This window comes from Megalobrama amblycephala, linkage group LG2 (genome assembly GCF_018812025.1).
Source record: "Megalobrama amblycephala isolate DHTTF-2021 linkage group LG2, ASM1881202v1, whole genome shotgun sequence".
Lineage (NCBI taxonomy): Eukaryota > Metazoa > Chordata > Actinopteri > Cypriniformes > Xenocyprididae > Megalobrama > Megalobrama amblycephala.
The window spans coordinates 36,580,359-36,600,862 of record NC_063045.1 but is presented as its reverse complement, the minus strand read 5'-3'; the positions used below and the strand labels follow the sequence as shown (position 1 = coordinate 36,600,862).

Genomic DNA, 20,504 nt, shown 5'->3' with positions numbered 1-20,504 from the left:
ATATATTTAAGTACTGAGTAATATTATGTAACTACATTTTTACTATATTTACTATAGGTTTAGGATTAGGGTTTGATTTGGTTTAGGGTTAGCTGCATGTAATTATGCATAGTATATTAACTACAAATAACATATGTGACAATGACACTAAAATAAAGTGTTACGCTTTATTTTAATGTCTGCTTGTTACAGTGTAACTATACATTAAGTACTAAGTAATATCAATTAACGTACTTACTATATAATTAGGGTCAGGGTTTTGTTTAGGGTTAGGTGCATGTAATTATGCATAATTTATAGCTATCACTACATGTAACATGCGTAACAAGGACACTAAAATAAAGTGTACCTATTCATTTTAATGTTAACAAAGATGAATAAATCCTGTAACAAATGTATTGCTCACTGTTAGTTAATGCACTATTTAATGTTAACTAATCAAACCTTATTGTAAAGTTACCAAAATATGATTGAGGAAAATTAAGTTACACTTTTAAAGTGTCTGTTACAGTGTAAATATGCATTTAATTACTAAATAATAATTAACTATATTACTGTGTTTAGGGTTAGTTGTATGTAATTAAGCATAATTTATGTAGTTATTACTACAGTAACTACATGTAACAAGGACACTGTAAAATAAAGTGTTACCAAATTAAGAATATGCTTGCTTCTGACATTAAAAATGTAACATGGCTTTATTACAGCATTGTTTTTGTGACTAAATCTATGAGAATACCTCAATGCATGTGAATTCCCACAAGAGGATTGAACTTCATTTAAAAAAAGCTTAATAAATATGACACCTGGATCATCAGTGCATAAAATTCAGCAATCAATAGAGATCAAACATGCATACTAAGTATCTGTTTGTGGCTCCTCATAGTGAAATATTGGGTAAATGACGTCTGATATGAACTTGACAGCACTGCAAACTCACAAAATTATCATCTCCTCCCAAAGAAAAAGACTTGCAGCAATGTCTACACATCGATCAATGAGCGCATACATAGGAAATCTTGACATAAATGCTCATGAATATACATATATTACAGGAAGCCATAGCAAGAAGAGAAATAAAAGGTCTCATAGTGTTAAAATTGTCTTGGCTATTCTATTTACATCAGAGAAAATAAATCCATAGATATTTTTAAAAATATAATTTTTCTTCACCCTACAAAAAGTCAGAGGATTGTGCCCTACAGCATCCCTTCATTTTGAGTAAATCAAGATGGCAATGTGCAAAAACAATCTCTTGGTCAAGAATTTGACAGTCAAAGTCACGGCTAACTTACACATAAGATAACATTGGACCACAACAGAAATACAAGATGATGATAATTGGAACATACGCACAGAATGTACACAGTATCTGTCTTAACAGTGTGTGCAAACCTGCTCTCAGCAGAGACCTCCTTTATTTGGCTTGTATCATATTTCTCCCAAAAGTTCATTCAATGGATTGATTCAGATAGACTTTTGCATGGAATTAAAATCTATTCAGCAAAATTATGTTTTATATACATATGTTAATTTTGGCACTAAGTTAATTAGTTTATATAGTTAATGTTTTCAGTGATGTCAGAGAACATTGGTCATGTGATGTAACATTGACCTCTCCCAATTCTGTTCTAGTCCTCATGAAGGTGAACTGCAATTGAATTTGGGATTGAAAAAATAGGTCAATAGAGACCCTTAGTGGTCAAGACCATGAATTACAGCTGAATTCGCCTCAGAAAAATATTTACTGCCAGGCAGATGCAAAATCTTCCACTCATCTTGATGCTAATGACAAGAACTTTAAAGATTTCATTCTGTTATTATTTACTCTCTCTCATTCTCTGAAGAATATTTACACCGTTCTTCTGACCTAAAAGCTAAGGAAACACCATAAAAACATAAAAATTTGAGCATATGATGTCATATTAATTTATTGTATGGCATTTTAATGCTTTTTGGGTTACTGTGGAAAAGCGCAGTGTAAAGATTCTTCAAAATTGCTGATTTTTGGTTCCACTGAAAAAAACTAAACAAACAACAACATGCAGATTTTGGAATAGGACGAGGGTGACTTAATTGTTATGTTTTGGGAGAACTATTCACTCAAAAAAAAAAAAAAAAAAAAAAAAAAAAAAAAAAAAAAATTAGGCCTAAATTTAAGATTTATGTATTTGAATTGCATATAAAATTTCCATCCATTTGGATTACACAGTTAAAAACTAATAAACTTAATGTGATGAATATTTGACTGTCATACATAAATTGAGCAGGTAAGAAACAGGTAATATTTCATAAAATCATGGCATAGTTTATTATTAACTGTTTGCATCAATTTGATTTTATTTAAATATTTTCAAATTGTATTCATCCAAATTGCTTAGAATGAGCATAAATCTGTTCACTGTGAACAAGCAATACTGAGTCAATTCAAATGAATGAGATTGAATCTAATTGGACTGATGATAAATATATTAAAAAACATTCAGTTTATTAGAACTATTACAGAAATCCCATTTCATTTGAGCATCATATTAAGTTTATTAGCTAATTTATGTTAAAACTGTCATTTTATATGCAATTCAAATAGGGCTAAATATTTTGAGTGTTCATTTTAAGTACAAAAACAGACAAATGTAATCTCCTGAGGAAGATGGAGGAAATGTACTTGCATCCCACTACAGTGTGTTCTCTGTACTTACTAGCAGAAACCATAACTAGTTTAAACAGCATGAGAACATCTGCATCCAGCGCAGCTCATTAACGCTTCATTTAGAGATCCGAGAGTTGCTTTTGACTATTTGTCCTTCATTTTCAAACATGCACATACACATATAATCGTGTAAACACACATTAAAGCTCATGATGTAAAGTTTGTAATAATCCTCTGTAATAAGGTTCTCCCATGCGATTATGACTCCCACAAGTACTTTTTGGTCCGGTTGTGTTACATGAACTTCCCTTTGATGCAAAATCCTGAGAGTGGGGAGGCAGGAGCGGACTGATGTCAGATGTTTTAGCACAGTGAACATTTAGCTGTCTGCACTGGCGTCCCTCTTCCAGCGCTTTACAGGTAGGTGTCGTGCTCTGCGCTACTAAGACTCTGACTGGAGCTCTGCAGGGGCGCGTCTTTTTGCAGGTGCTGCGACAGGTTGTCGCTCGGTAATGTTGGGTCACTGGGTAACGGGTACGGATTAAGGGGAGGCGAGGTGTTATTAGTGTCTTTTTTCTTCTCTGTTTTGCTCTTCTTGACTTTTTTCCCTTTCTCCGCCTGGCTCTCGGTGGCCTGTGGTACTTCGACGATGATTGTGGGGTTTTGTTTGAGGTCTTGGCGACTGGGCGGCTCAGCGGCCATGATGGCTTTGGCGCCGTGCATTCTGGGAGGGGATTTACAGTGCAGCTCTCCGTGAGTCTCCTTCCAGCGCCGGAGCTGAGAGAGGTGCTCCTTCTCTATGTCTCGCTCAGACACGGGCAATTCAATGACCTGACAGGGCGGCAAAAGAGAGGGAGATATACATCTTAAAGGGTCAATAACAATAATAAACGTTTATAACGTCGCTGTCGGATGGAAAACTCATATCTTCAAAGAACGCTAATTTTCATGAAATTAAAAAAATATATATATATATTTTACATAATTAAACATTGTTTTGTCAAAGTTGATATTGTGGCTATATATTTGATCAGGCACTTGCATGTGTTATAGATTATTAACATTTTACCAAAATTAATGGGATAGTTCACCCCATTAATTTTCAAATGAAAATTATCCCATAATTTACTCACCCTCAAGCCATCCTAGATGTATATGACTATCTTCTTTCAGATGAACACAATCGGAGATATATTTAAAAATATCCTGGCTCTTCCAGCTTTATAATGGCCGTGAATGAGGGTTACAATTTTGAAGCAAAAAAATGCATCCATCCATCATAAAAATAATCCATAGGGCTCCAGGGGTTTATAAAGGCCTTCTGAAGTGAAGCTAGTTATTTTAGTTAATAAAGTTTTAAATATGGGTATTTTTCTTACAAAAAACCATCGCTTCGCTTCAGAAGCCCTTTATTAATCCCCCGGAGCCGTATGGATTATTTTTATGATGGATGGATGCATTTTTTGGGCTTCAAAATCCCACCATTCACTGCCATTATAAACCTTAGAAGAGCCAGGATATTTTTAAATATATCTCCGATATTCGTCTAGAGAAGATAGTCATATACACCTAGGATGATGGTGAGCAAATGGGATAATGTTCATTTTTGGGTGAACTAACTTTTTAAGCTCAAATGGCGCTTTGAGGTTTTTGCCCAGTGAATTTCTGAGAATTTTGGACATGCGTGTTTTGTCAGCCATTAGAACGTCTGCATCTGAGGCAGCAAGTGCATCGCATTATGTTTTCATCAACTTAAAGCTTATAAAGTTTACTGTAGCTATGTGGGCATTCAGTTTTTTCTGTCATTTGGCCAAATTTCATGTTATAAAAATGAAGTGCTTCGCACAGATACATCTCCGCTCTTCAGATACATAAAACATTAGCCTTTATATACATATAGTGTTTCTTGAGTAAAGAAAATCCTGTACTTATTCAAAGAACCACTTCTTTATTTACCCTTGTATTGAAAACAGGTAGAGACGGTCCAAACTGTGTGCAGCACTTCATTCACGATAGAGGCGGGGGGTGGAGTCATGAGGTTTGACTGACAGTTTGCGGATCCAATGGAATTATAAGGCTAAGTCACAGGCTCTTTTTAATACTTCTCATTGGTTAAATATTTGCAAAACACACAGAAAGATGTAAAGGGTGACCAATAGTGAGGATTTATGAACAAAAATAAAAATAACGCAATATCAGCGATGATAAAGTATATTTAATAACATTTTCAGAAACTTTGAGGATTAAGACAAGGCAAATCAAATTGTACTCAAGGCAGGCATGTGCCAAAAAGACGTTACAACCAGCAGGGGGAGACACAGGTTATATTTGGCTGTTGCAGACTACAGACTGCAAAGTATATAATGTATACTGCCTATTATAATTAGTATAATCATAATTATCATTCATTCATAATTATGTGAAAAACTATGCAATAATATGCAACAATTCCACTGGTAATATTCTACAGTGTTATTCTAGTGAAAAGCATCACTAAGAACAAAAATGTATAGTTATTTTGCATACTTAATCCCTATTTTAAAAAAAAAAAATTAAATTGAAATTCAAGGATGTGTGTGTGCAATACCTCTTGCACTAGGAAAGTCTCATGCATGTATCGTGGCTCAATAGATCTGAGCAGCTCCATTGTCTCATACTGGCCCTGACACGCCTTCAGTTTCTCTTGAGATCCCAGCATGCACTTCAGCAGCACCAGACCCACACGGAAGATGATCTTCACTCCTGCATCACACACAGACATGCATGTCCATTAAACATAGTAACAGTGTATGTAACTTAGAAACGTTTGCACTACTTGTATATCAGTCTAGGGCTGTCTCAGTATTTTTTTTAGAACATATCAAAAATCTTTAGAACTCCAGACAACAGGAAACCGACGTACAATGAATGCGTTTTGGAGTAGCTGTTTGACTGTCAATAAAATTAATGTTAATTAATTGATTAAATGTAATGTTAATACTGCACATGTAAACATATGTAGTCTACTGTTTATTTTAAATAAATGGGCTAATCAGGGTATATGTGACAGCAAGTTAACCTTGCTTTCTGAAATACCCCCCTGCAGTGAGCATGTTAAACATTTACACATCTGCTTTGGCATAAAGTTATTGCACTGCAAGTAAATGTCATGAGTAGCAAGGTGCAAATCTAGCAAGCAGTTTTTTTTGTCAGTGGAGGGGTGAGCTGTCAATAATGGACAAAGTGCACACAGTGTTAAAGAGGCCTTTAAAGAGTCTCACCCTCACAGAAGAACATGTCCCACACACGCAGCACAGAGGCCCAGGGCAGCGTTCTAGAGAAGGCACACATGAACCACTCTGTCATGTAGAGGATAGGGTCAATCTTGTGTTTCTTCAGATGCCGGTGGGCCACCGGGGACACGCGCTTGAGCAGAGCAAACAGGATCTCGCCGTCTAACTGGATGGCCTCCTGTGCAGAGGGAAGAAACACAGAAAGATGACAAAGTGAAGTCTGGGATGTATTGCAGTGGATCCATTTCCCTATTACCGCTTTTCATTTTGAAGAGATTTCCAGCATGCAAATTATCTGCGGTGAATGAACAGTTTCGCTGATAAGTTCCTACAATCTGACACTCTTGTGAATACAAGTACATGGATGTGTTAAACAAATTTTTTAACAGCAACAATTCACATATTTAAAACAGAAACGGTAAGAGGAAACCCCGCAGGCAGAAGCGAGTGAGAAAGAGCGATAGAGAGAAAACAAGATCCTGATGTTGGTTTAATCTAACTAATCTAATTCACTCCTTATCTGACATGCAGAGCCCTGCCGCCCACTCTCTAACATTTGCCCTTTGGCTCCTGAAGGTCAGACATAAAAGACCTCACATGATGCTGAATTGCACTGGATTCCTGGTAATGGAATAGCCCAGAAAAAAAAAAAAGAAAAAGAAAAAGAAAAGAGAAAAAACCTTTGGCGCAAAAAAATATTTATTCCTTAAATTGCAAGTAAGTTGAAGAAGCCTGTTGAGGACAGTAGCTTTGTTAATACTAAAGATTGTACTGGTTGTTTGTTACTGTTTGTTTATTGTTACTGATTGTAATGAGAGTGACAGGTAACCCCACACACAATAAAAAAATCATATTGGTCCACAAACCTGACATTAAACATCAAATATGTTATAATTGGCTGTGACTGTTGCATTTTCCTTTTTAGTTCTATGTCTATCCTGGCACCTAAACAATTCAAGACAAGGTAACTTGTTAGATGTGTTTGTTGGATGGAGTTTAGTACAACCCCATTTCCAGAAAAGTTAGGATATTTTGTAAAATGCAATAAAATCAAGAATCTGTGATTTGTTAATTCTGTTTAACCTTTAACTGAAAAAGTGCAAAGAAAAGATTTCCAATGTTTTCACTGACCAACTTAAAGGTGCCCTAGAACCAGTTTTTACAAGATGTAATATAAGTCTAAGGTGTCCCCTGAATGTGTCTGTGAAGTTTCAGCTCAAAATACCCCATTGATTTTTTTTAATTAATTTTTTTAACTGCCTATTTTGGGGCATCATTAACTATGCACCGATTCAGGCTGCAGCCCCTTTAAATCGTGCGCTCCCGAGCTCTCGACTATAATACAATGCATTTACAAAGTTCACACAGCTAATATAACCCTCAAATGAATCTTTACATGATGTTTGTCATGCATACTGCATGTATGCGTCAGATCATGTAAGTATAGTATTTATTTGGATGTTTACATTTCATTCTGAATGAGTTTGATAGTGCTCGGTAGCTAAAGCTAACATTACACACTGTTGGAGAGATTTATAAAGAATGAAGTTGTGTTTATGCATTATACAGACTGCAAGTGTTTAAAAATGAAAATAGCGACGGCTCTTGTCTCCGTGAATATAGTAAGAAACGATGGTAACTTTAACCAAATTTAACAGTACATTAGCAACATGCTAACGAAACATTTAGAAAGACAACTTACAAATATCACTAAAAATATCATGGATTATGTCAGTTATTATTGCTCCATCTGCCATTTTTTGCTGTTGTCCTTGCTTGCTTACCTAGTCTGATGATTCAGCTGTGCACAGATCCAGATGTTAATACTGCCTGCCCTTGTCTAATGCCTTGAACATGAGCTGGCATATGCAAATATTGGGGGCGTACATATTAATGATCCCGACTGTTACATAACAGTCAGTGTTATGTTGAGATTCGCCTGTTTTTCGGAGGTCTTTTAAACAAATGAGGAGGAAGAATGGTGGAAAGGAGGAAACAATGGTGTTTGAGACTCACTGTATGTCATTTCCATGTACTGAACTCTTGTTATTCAACTAAATGCCAATATAAATTCAATTTTTGATTCTAGGGCACCTTTAAGTGTATTTTGTAAATATACACAAATTTTGACAACACATTCCAAAAAAGTTGGGACAGAGGCAAAATAATATTGAAAACATTATAGAATATCCAAATAAAATGTTTTTTACAACAGTCCACAATAAGCAGGTGAATTAGGAATAGGTGAGGGTATCGTGATTGGGTATAAAAGGAGCATCCACCAAAGGCTCAGTCTTTGCAAGTAAAGATGGATAATTTTTGCAAGCAAAGATGTCACTTTGTGCCAAATTTCATGAGAGAATTGTCAAACAATTAATAAAATCACATTTTTCAATTTAAAGCATTAGTTCAACCTCAAGCCATCCTAGGTGATTATGACCATCTTCTTTCAGACAAACACAATCAGAGATATATTTAAAAATATCCTGCCATCTTTTTAAGCTATATAATGGCAGTGAATGGGGGTCCCGATCTTGTAGCAAAAAAAAAAAGTGCATTCATCCATCTGAAACGAACTAGTTATTATAGTTAATAATGATTTAAAACATTATTAACTATAATAACTAGCTTCCGGCAGATGGTCGTATGCATTGATTTGCGGCAGAAGAGTAAAACCTGACCCCACGCATGACATAATGACGAACAAGGAAGCGCAGGGGATAGAGCAAATCAAAACACCGGTCACGAATTAGAAGTGTAAAACAAGAATTTTTAAAGAGAAATGTCAGAGGATTTCAATATAAGAGAAGAGGAGCTTGCCCTATTTGTTTAAATCGCGAGAGGTGTCTAAGCTTACGCTACTCCTACATCATGTGTGATACATTGTGTCATGGGTTACACTTGTGGCGCAAGTCGACTTGCGCAGTTTGTGTATGGTCATCTGCCGGAAGCTAGTTATTTTAGATTATAAAGTTTTAAATATGGATTTTTTTTTTTTTTTTTTTTTTTACAAAAACCCATTGCTTTGCTTCAGAAGACCCCCCACACCATGAGCCGTGTGGAGCACGTTAACGATGGATGGATGCACTTTTTTAGCTTCAAAATCAGGCCCCCATTCACTGCCATTATATAGCTTAAAAAGATATTTTTAAATATATCTCCAGTAGTGTAACATGTAGTAGTCATCTGAAAGAAAAAAGTCAGAACACTACACCTTGGATGGCTTGAGGGTGAGTAAATCATGTGGTAATTTTCATTTTTGGGTGAACTATCCCTTTAAGACTGTATTTAAAGTATTTAGGTCTTTCACCATCTAGCATGCATAATATTGTGAAAAGATTCAGGCAATCCAGAGAAATCTCAGTCCGTGTAGGGTAAGGCAGGAAACTGCTGTTGAATGTGCGTGACCTAATTATGTGTGGGCCCAATTATTCCCTTCTGACTAGGTAAATTCCTGATTATCTTGATGGTTCTACAGATTATCTTCTGAGATTTTCCTGTGGTGTGAGATGTGTTAAGAGTGACTGAATCTGCTTGGAACACCGAACTGCACCGATCTCAAAATCGTAAATATCCAACATATATTTACAAATACTTACAATCAGAAATCCTGTTGTGTGGGGGAACCCCCAAGGACAAACACGCATGTGCTCTGTAAGTTGTCATGTCGAACGAAATGACACCCAATCAGAAAGCGAGTTGACGGAATCATTACATGACTTCATCTAAACCCTTCTTTTTTTTCCAAGCAAATTTTCTGTTAAAAACATTCCAGACACTATTATCGCCACTTCTTCTTGGCCATCGTCCACCATGTTTGTTTACTCTAAAGTAGAGAATTTTTCAAGATTTCTCAGTCAGGACTCTGGTTGTTTGTCAATGGAATCTGTTAGTGTTTGACATGCTGTGTTGGTCACATTGCAGCACTCCACACATTATATAGGAACAAAACTGCTAAATCTAGGATTTTCTATCATAATGTTTGTGGTCTCTCAAATTTTGAAAATCTGATACATCTTCTAGTGTGGGCCAGCCTTTATTTTTTGGGAGTAAATTCATAGAATGAGGTTGTCGAATGGAATTAAATTCATTGCAGTTTGTACATGGCTAGAATAGCAGCACTGAATCCTTTGTTCAATTGCATTCACGCTGCTAACAAACAGAAGTCTTAAAATCCCAAGCGAAATAGCTATTGTTCTGCATAAGTATTGTTGAGACAGGGTGCTTCAGGTGCAGTTTAACTAGGTGAGCCTGGTTAATAAGTTCTGCTAGGTTAGATAGACTGTGAAGCGTACAACAGAAGCAACCCTTGAACTCTGATCACTCTGAACAACAGCTCTTTACATCAGCAAATTTCCCTTGGCACAACAGTGTTGCTGAATGTGATTACAAATGCCTCAGACATCCCACAACAACATGAGAGCACCAGCATCTTGTCAGCGATCGATCGATCGAGTGTTTTGTCAGGATGACTGATTGCTCTGTGGATCTGAGGGTTGACAAAATGCAGATAAGTGATGAATGGAGGAGGACTGCATGTTGTCTGCTCTTACCAGGCCTGCGCTGTAGTATCCGGGCAAATACTTCTCACAGATCTGGACCAGACCCCAGAAAGCATCCTACCAGAGCATGACCATAAAAGAATAAGAGACCAGAAGAGGATATGAGTTTAACTTGCTTCTGACCTCATTTCAACCACTGAATCTAACACACACATATTTATATATATTTGTATATGTATGTATGTATGTATGTATATATATATATATGTATGTATATATATGTGTGTGTGCATATATATATATATATATATATATATATATATATATATATATATATATATATATATATATATATATATATATATATATATATATATATATATATATATATATATATATATATATATATATATATATATATATATATATATATATATATATATATATATATATATATATATATATATATATATATATATATATATATATATATATATATATATATACACACACACACACACACACATATATACATATATACACATACATATATACATACATATATGTGTGTGTGTGTGTGTGTGTGTGTGTGTGTGTGTGTGTGTGTAACATTAGTGCTGTCAAAAAAGTAATCAATTGCAATTAATCACATGTAACGTGTATATATTATATTTATATATATTTTATATGTATATATATATATATATGTATATATATATATATATATATATATATATATATATATATATATATATATATATATATATATATATATATATATATATATATATATATATATATATATATATATAATTTTATATGTCTGTGTGTATATATAATATATACACACACATATATAAATATATTATATATATATACACACACATTAGGGATGTCACATTAGGAATTTACACATATTCCCATGATTGATCGTCATTTAAATTAACGATCAATTAATAGATTAATCATTAGCCTTAATACTGCAATATGCGTCTACTGCAGTGCCATATAGTCAACAGCAATTTTAATCTAAATAAAGGGCTAGAAGGATTGTAAAATGAGTTGATGCGATTGATCATTTATTTAAATAATAACGACTAATACGATGTGTGTGCTTGTCAGAACGTAAAGTTACTCCTGTTGTGAATGTGCTCTTCCTGGAACAACGCGCTGAAAACGGCAACTAAACCCAATGAATTCACAACAATTTATTACAATAGTGTTCTCATTAATGTTATTTAATATGACAGTCCCAATAATAGTTCTTTTTAGTCGTGCATTGCTGTTTGAGCTGTGCGAGCCACACGCTGAAGCACTGAACGAACACCAGTAAACTGGAGCACTTTGCTAGCGCATTATTTAATTCAAAGAAACGCATCCTATATGAGATTAATCATATATATATATATATATATATATATATATATATATATATATATATATATATATATATATATATATATATATATATATAAAATAAACGTAATATTACAAATTGTATCTGCATGAAATGATGTGAATGTTCAAGTGAACTTGAACTTACGTGCTATTCAGCGTGTGAGTCATGTTGTGGACGCGCTCTTCCTGGAGCAACGCAATGAAACAACTAAACAACAATTGAACCCAAATAATTCACAATGTTTTATTACAATATTGTTCTGTTTATAATGTTATGTAATATGACAGTCCCAATCATATTTATTATTAGTTGTGCATTGTTGTTTGAGCTGCATGCGCTGAAGCAAAAGATGATCATCGGCACACTTTACTACCGTGTAAATTCTTAACCAAATGCATCCTATATGAGATAAATCAGATAGGCCTACACAAAAAAGACAATATTAAAACTTACATTTGCACAAAACAAAAGGCTGTGAATGCACACGCAAACTAGTCAGGATGAAGGTGTAACTCTAGCTGTAAAATGGTCCAGTAAGTCCAGTGTGCTCGCTTCATTTTTCCTTGTGTCCTGCTTTACGTGTTTCGCGGTTGAGCAGCGCGCACACGCATGAACCTGCTTAATCGACGATCATTAAATGTAATGATAATGATAATTAAATGTATTATCGAAAATTAATCACATCCCTAATATACATATAAATACAGTATAGATATATGTGTGTGTTTATATATACACATGAATATATGTACATTGCTCAGCGTAAATGAGTACACCCCCTTTGAAAAGTAACATTTTAAACAATATCTCAATGAACACAAAAACAATTTCCAAAATGCTTTTATATAATCCAAAAGTTTTATATAACATCTGTTTAACTTATAACATGAAAGTAAGGTTAATAATATAACTTAGATTACACAATTTTCAGTTTTACTCAAATTAGGGTGATGCAAAAATGTACACCCCACAACAAAAACTACTACATCAAGTACTTTGTATGGCCTCCATGATTTTTAATGACAGCACCAAGTCTTCTAGGCATGGAATGAACAAGTTGGCGACATTTTGCAACATCTATCTTTTTCCATTCTTCAAGAATCACCTCTATTAGAGACTGGATGCTGGATGGAAAGTGATGCTCAACTAGTGATGTCTCTTCAGAATTCTCCATAGGTGTTCGATTGGGTTCAGATCAGGAGCCACTGAATCACTTTCACCCTGTTCTTCTTCAGAAACCCAACAGTGGCCTTAGATGTGTGTTTAGGATCATTGTCATGTTGGAAAAGTGCAAGACCAAGGGCACGGAGTGATGGTAGCATCTTCTCTTTCAGTATAGAGCAGTACATCTGTGAATTCATGATGCCATCAATGAAATGCAGCTCCCCGACACCAGCAGCACTCATGCAGCCCCACATAAGGACACTGCCACCACCATGTTTCACTGTTGGCACCATGCATTTTTCTTTGTAATCCTCACCTTTGCGACGCCATACAGTTTTAAAGCCATCAGTTTCAAAAACATTTATCTTGGTCTCATCACTCCAGAGTATAGAGTCCCAGTAGACTTCATCTTTGTCAGCATGGGCCCTAGGCGGGCTTTTTTGTGCCTGGGCTTTAAGAGAGGCTTCTTTCGTGGACGGCACCCATGCATGCCATTCCTCTGCAGTGTATGCCATATATTGTGTCATGGGAAATAGTCACCCCAGTTCGGCTTTCTACTTCTTTAGATAACTGCAGTGAACTTGCATGCCGATTTTCCTCAACCCTTCTCATCAGAAGACGCTCCTGTCGAAGTGTTAACTTATGTGGACGACCTGGACGTCTCTGTGAGATGGTTGCAGTTCCATCTTTTTAAATTTTTTGTATCACTTTTGCTAGAGTATTCTGACTGATAAGTAAAGCTTTGCTGATCTTCTTGTAGCCTTCACCTTTCTGGTGTAAAGAAATTATTTTCTTTCTCAGATCTTGTGACATTTCTCTTCCATGTGGTGCCATTGCTGACAGTATGAAATGGGAAGGGGTTTTAACACCCTTTTATAGATACCTGTGTAATGAATAATTAGACTCACCTGGTTGAATTCTTGTTAAATTAGACATTTGAAGTCTAAAATTTAGCTTTGCTCCAGAGACTTTCAGTGGGGGGGGTACTCATTTTTGCATCACCCTAATTTGAGTAAAACTGAAAATTTTGTTCTCCAAGTTATATTATTAACCTTTCTTTCATGTTATAAGTTAAACAGATGTTATATTAAACTTAGTCTTGTCAGCATTTTGGAAATTGTTTTTGTGTTCATTGAGATATTGTTTAAAATGTTACTTTTCAAAGGGGGTGTACTCATTTACGCTGATTTTTATATATATAAAAATTAGTGCTGTCAAATCGATTAATCGCATCTAACATTTAATCGATTTGACAGCACAATTTAATCGCATCACAATTAATCAATTTGACAGCACTTATATAAATATTTATAAAAATAATTTGTTAACACCTGTAGCCTTTAGATATAATGCATTATAAAAGCATATAAAAGTATTGTATGATCTCATTAATAATTACAACCACAGTGATTTTGCAGTTATCTTTTCCTTGTTACACCTTGAGAGCATATAAAGCACATGACAAACAACCAATTGATATAACAAGGAATCTGCAAATATTATAATGCATTTATCTTTGGTCACAATTCTGATAATATATAATGCATTTCAATGTACATTATGAATACCTTTATAATGTATTACAAATAAAGGCTTCAGATAAAATGTTACTGATAATTATAGTATTTTATTATAACACATAAAACAGTACAACAGATTACTGTATAAATCAATAAATAATTCATGACATGCATTCAGAACTACAATGAGGACAGTGAGTGATCAGAGAGTAGCACAATAACAAACCTCAGCAGGCATGTGCATGAGCAGCACTGCAGCTATAGGGGCCTGAGCCTGACAGTAACCCTCCTCCGGTCTGTGCAGTGTGTACGCCTTCAACACCCGGAACAGATCCTGCTGCCTGCACACACAGATGACGGCAATATGTAACACAAGTGATGAGGTGCAAAGGAAGTGGCTTGTAGGTGAAGTGACGTACCCGTGGCCGCCTCGAGCTACAAACATCTCGTGGAATGGAAACTGTCTGTGGAGGTCTTTCTCTATTACATCCAGCCATTTAGGATCTCCAGGTTGACTGTCCAACTCCTGCCAAGTCAAGTTCACAGTTATTTATATAGCGCTTTATACTATACAGATTGTTTCAAAGCAGCTTCACTTTAATAAAAGAGGAAAATAATGTAGTGTACAGTAGCTCTAGAGAGAATAATACTGTCATTTTTCAGCTGAATGTTGTTTCAATTCAGTTCAATAGCTATGTTTCCATCCACCTATTTTTATGCGTATTTTGGTATATTGCAGAAAAAAACTGCTGGATGGAAACGGCAAGATGTGCATAAACAAAAATCAGTTTGAGTCGGATCAATTTTTAATCCAATAAGAAACATGCGCATAAACCGATCTTTTTGCACAGCATCTAAAATGCTGTGTTGAAATGCTGAATGAATGCTTTGATGAAGTTTGTCATCAAAGTGGTTTGGTAAAATTACCTCCCAGTAACAGTAATTACCTCCCTTTCTGTAGAAGTTAAGTACCTCTGAGCAGATCAGAGTTGGTGCTCCTGGTTCCTCTTTTTGTTCCTGCTACTACGGATTGCATCACGTGAGATCCCACCCGGCTTACGAGCCGGGCTGGTAGGCCTCACTCACTTCAAGCCATGCACAACTTCCTCAACCACAAAAGAGTCAAATTAACAGCGCAAAGTTTGTCGTCATTTTCTTCATTCAACGCAGAAGATACTGATTACAACTTCCACGCCAGCGGACCGAACCATCAAGGATTTCTCCTGAGCCCGCAGATCCGGACAGCTAAGGCATTTGCAAGCATCATTTGAACACTAAACGGCAACTTAGTATTAAGATTTTGAACCCCTTTGTTAACAAAGGTGCTTTATAGTATTGAAACTGATGGTTCGTCCAGCAATTGCTAATTTACTCTTTCCATTGCTTCATTCCCGTTATATGGTTCAAATTCATTTTCACTCTCATTTCTTATATATGTGTGTGTGTGTTTGTTAGTTTAATTATGTGTTTGTGATTTAGTTTAATACAATTTGTGTGCACATTCTTGCAAGTTGATTCTGATCTGCTTATAAACCAATGTCCCTGATAACGATTCGATCACAGCTACGTGCTAAGAAAGCGATATTTTTCTGTTTTCCTTCTTGAAAAGTTGATAGACGATCAATACTGAGTGTTCGCTAGCCGAACAGATTTACTGATTGTAATATTAATTCAGCTACATTGAGTTAATTTGTTTAACTGATTCAAATATTTATAATTAATTATAATGAGTTATGATTAATTATTTATATTTCTTTTGAGCTAATTTGCTACAGTGCATAAGTTTAATTCACAACTTTGGATGGAAACATAGCTATGGTTGCAAAAAATTCAGTTATAATCAGCTCTACAAAAGGCATTAGTATCATTATTCAGCTGAAGTCAGTTCAAAACTGATTTAACAACAGTGTAGATGCAGCTCAATTCAGTTCAAATTTTGTTTTCATCCACTTTTGTTTTTAGTGTCAGTGAAGTTAAATCGATAACATTACTGAATATGAATTGCCTTTTGAATCCCAAAACACAACGAACTCATTAATGACAGCACAAAACTTACAATTGACATAAACAGATTTGAGATTGCATTTAAATGCATAATGCACAAAGATATTATACAAATAATATGTAAAATATTATTATAATGTAAAATAACTGTTTTCTGTTTAAATATATTTTAAAATGTAATTTATTCCTCTGATGTAAAGCTGAATTTTCAGCATCATTACTCCAGTCTTCAGTGTCACATGATATTTCAGAAATTATTCTAAGATACTGATCCAAAGAAACATTTCTGATTACAATCAGTGTTGAAAACAGTTTTGCCACTTCATATTTTTGTGAAAACCGTGACATTTTTTTCAGGATATTTTGATGAAGAGAAGGTTCAAAAGAATAGTATTTTTATTTAAATATAAATCTTTTGTAACATTATAAATGTCTTTACAGTTACTTTTGCTCAATTTGCATCCTTGCTTAATAAAATTATTTGGCTGAAAATATGAAAACTTGGCTGAAATAAGGTGTCTTTGAAGGTGGCATAAGTTGTTTTGGAGCAGAGCCGTGGTGCTACCAAAGGTTCCAGAATCAAACCTTGGAGATGCTCTCACCTGAAATTTGCTCTGATTCTGTTCTTTCTTCACTTTGCCTCCAGAAAGATAAAGCCACGCACGACCTCTGAGTGATGGAGGGATGCCCTTCTGACAACGCACCTTCACCTTCAGAGAGATGGAGAGAAAGACAGTGGGATTGTAGACTTGTATTTTATAATGACCTACGACCCTTACTGGCCAGTGACATTTGCCATTACACAAATATTAAATGAAACTGAGCACTTGCATTCATAAACCTCATTTACACTTCTGTGTGAGAGGTACATTCACACGTTCTCCACATGTTCATTTAATGCATTTTTATAACTCACTACCGCACCAGAAATAGACATATGAAAAAAAAGAGCATTTCATTTCTATATTTGCTTAAAGGTGCCGTAGAACGTCTTTTCAAAAGATGTAATATAAGTCTAAAGTGTCCCCTGAATGTGTCTGAAGTTTCAGCTCAAAATACCCCATAGATTTTTTTTAATACATTTTTTTAACTGCCTTTTTTGGGGCATCATTAACTATGTGCCGATTCAGGCTGCAGACCCTTTAAATCTCTCTAGCTAATATAACCCTCAAATGGATCTTTACAAGATGTTCGTCATTCATTCTGCATGCATGGATCGGATCATGCGAGTATAGTATTTATTTGGATGTTTACATTTGATTCTGAATGAGTTTGAGGCTATATGCTCTGTGGCTAACGGCTAATGCTACACTGTTGGAGAGATTTATAAAGAATGAAGTTGTGTTTATGAATTATACAGACTGCAAGTGTTTAAAAATGAAAATAACGACGGCTCTTGTCTCCGCGAATACAGTAATAAACGATAGTAACTTTAACCACATTTAACAGTACATTAGCAACATGCTAACGAAACATTTAGAAAGACAATTTACAAATATCACTAAAAATATCATGTAATCATGAATCATGTCAGTTATTATTGCTCCATCTGCCATTTTTCGCTGTTGTTCTTGCTTGCTTACCTAGTCTGATGCTTCTGCTGTGCACAGATCCAGACGTTAATACTGCCTGCCCTTGTCTAATGCCTTTGAACATGGGCTGGCATATGCAAATATTGGGGGTGTACATATTAATGATCCTGACTGTTACGTAACAGTCGGTGTTATGTTGAGATTCGCCTGTTTTCTGGAGGTCTTTTAAACAAATGAGATTTATATAAGAAGGAGGAAGCAATGGAGTTTGAAACTCAACGTATGTCTTTTGCATGTACTGAACTCTTGTTATTCAACTATGCCGAGGTAAATTAAATTTTTGATTGTAGGGCACCTTTAAAAAGACATTATTTGCATGGCAAAATGTGACTGGAATAATTATGGTTATCGCAAATATTTATGACAGGCCTTCTCGAGCTGAATTACAGTAATTATGCATGAGCTGCTGATGTGGCGTCCAGATGCTGCTAACTTGTGAGATGACTAACTCAGTGTTTTATCTGGAAGGTTAGTCACTGGAGAAAGATTCAGCACCAAGAGAATAATCAATGAGAATTATAAAAGCAAATGGTAAAAAAAAGCATTTAACATTATTGTAGAGACTAGTGGTCATCACAGAGATTTTGTATGGGTGTGGTCATTACTTTATCTGATTCTATTAAACAGTTTATGACTTTGGAAGAACATGGTCTGAGCTGTGTAGTCAAATTCCTAAGATAACATCATGTGGACATAATTGCTGTTGTTGAACGTTTTATGAATGTTACGGCATTCTCTAAAGAATTTGAGCTATTCAAGAACAAAAATAAAACTTGTGGACAAACACAGGCCTGTATGTCATTGTCCAACCTTCTTGTGTTTTTTGGCCATCCACTTGTCCCAACTGTTGAGCATATCCAGCCATTTGGCTTCTCTCTGCCGGAGCACGTCTGGAGGAATATCATCACTGCACCAAGAGAGAACAAAAAGAGATTAGATCATTTACCTGATATATCTGTCTGTAAGGACACCCACACATACAAATTCACGCATGTTAGAAAATATAGGGTTGGGAACAGAGAACCGGTTCTTGCTCAGAACAGACATTCAAGACAATCTGTTCTATTAATGGTAATGGTGCATCTGATCTGTGTTTTTAAAAAATACTTTGACTGTTTTTTGTAACACTATTCAGCAGCAGAGCATAGCTTCTATTGAATCTACAATGGCAGTTTTAATCAGCCTAACAAATCACTTCCTCACTGAACCGGTCAGAGTGCTTCTTGACTAATCCTAACCTGACTTCATTAATTTCTTCATGTCCAACTCAACAGGAAAACAGAAACCTGTTGCTGTGTTATGTGTAGTTAAATATAGATGTATAAAACAACTGAAAGCAGATTTAAAGAATTTCTTCTTTTTTTTTTTTTTTGCTTCTCATCCCAATATAGTACACATAAAGGGTTAGGTCACTCAAAAATACAATTTCTGTCATTAAGTACTTGCCCTCATGTCATCCTAAACCCGTAAGAACTTCGTTCATCTTTGGAACACAAATTAAGATATTAGGATGAAGATTAGCCGGCATACTGACATAAGCACAGAAGCCTGCACTGCGTTCACTATGTCAACTGCGTATGACAACAGTTCAAATTGTCAATTAAAGTTGTTATTTTTGTTTTGTTTTTGTGCACAAAAAGTATTCTCGTTGCTTCATTACATTAAGGTTGAACCACTGTAGTCACACTGAGAATTTTAACAATGTCTTTACAATATATTGCTACCTATGTGTGGTTCAGAAACCCTCGGATTTCATCAAAAATATCTTGAAGATCAACGAAGGTCTTACGGTTTTGGGACGACATGAGGATGAGTAATTAATGACAGAAATTTCATTTTTGAGTGAACTAACCCTTTAAAAGCTCATCCTTACATATTCATAAACTCATCCCTAGTTATTTACAAACTCACCCCTATTTATTTACAAATTCATTAATATTAATTTACAAATTCATCACCTAATACAAACTGACTTCCATCTATTTACAAACCCATCTTTATTTATTTACAAACTCATCCGTTTAGAAATGCATCCCTATATATTTACAAACTCATTTCTATTTGTTTAGAAATTATTCCATATATATTTACAAACACAACCCTATTACAATCTCATCCCTTTGTTTAGAAATTCATCCCTATATATTTACAAACTCACCTTGTTTATTTACAAATTCATCACTTAATACAAACTGACTTCCATCTATTTACAAACCCATCTTTATTTATTTTAAAACTCATCCCTGTTTAGAAATTCATCCCTATATATTTATAAACACATTTCTATTTGTTTAGAAATTAATCCCTATATATTTACAAACACAACCCTATTACAATCTCACCCCTGTGTTTAGAAATGAATCCCTATGTATTTACAAAAGCATCCCTATTACAATCTCAT

At 35.0% G+C, this 20,504-nt stretch overlaps 1 protein-coding gene across 2 annotated transcripts in view; it reads right to left on the bottom strand.

Moving 5' to 3' along the window:
* Positions 1-2,133: 2,133 nt before the first annotated feature.
* Positions 2,134-20,504, bottom strand: part of tbc1d10ab (TBC1 domain family, member 10Ab) — a 30,291-nt gene continuing 11,920 nt past the window's right edge. For both annotated transcript variants that reach the window (XM_048173711.1, XM_048173719.1), the window contains 8 exons: positions 18,914-19,010; positions 17,114-17,221; positions 14,927-15,033; positions 14,734-14,848; positions 10,476-10,541; positions 5,911-6,100; positions 5,238-5,392; positions 2,134-3,481 (listed from right to left, as the gene is read on the bottom strand). In XM_048173711.1, the coding sequence (XP_048029668.1) occupies positions 3,065-3,481; positions 5,238-5,392; positions 5,911-6,100; positions 10,476-10,541; positions 14,734-14,848; positions 14,927-15,033; positions 17,114-17,221; positions 18,914-19,010 (1,255 nt within the window). In that variant the 3' untranslated portion in view covers positions 2,134-3,064. The remainder of the gene's footprint in view (positions 3,482-5,237; positions 5,393-5,910; positions 6,101-10,475; positions 10,542-14,733; positions 14,849-14,926; positions 15,034-17,113; positions 17,222-18,913; positions 19,011-20,504) is intronic.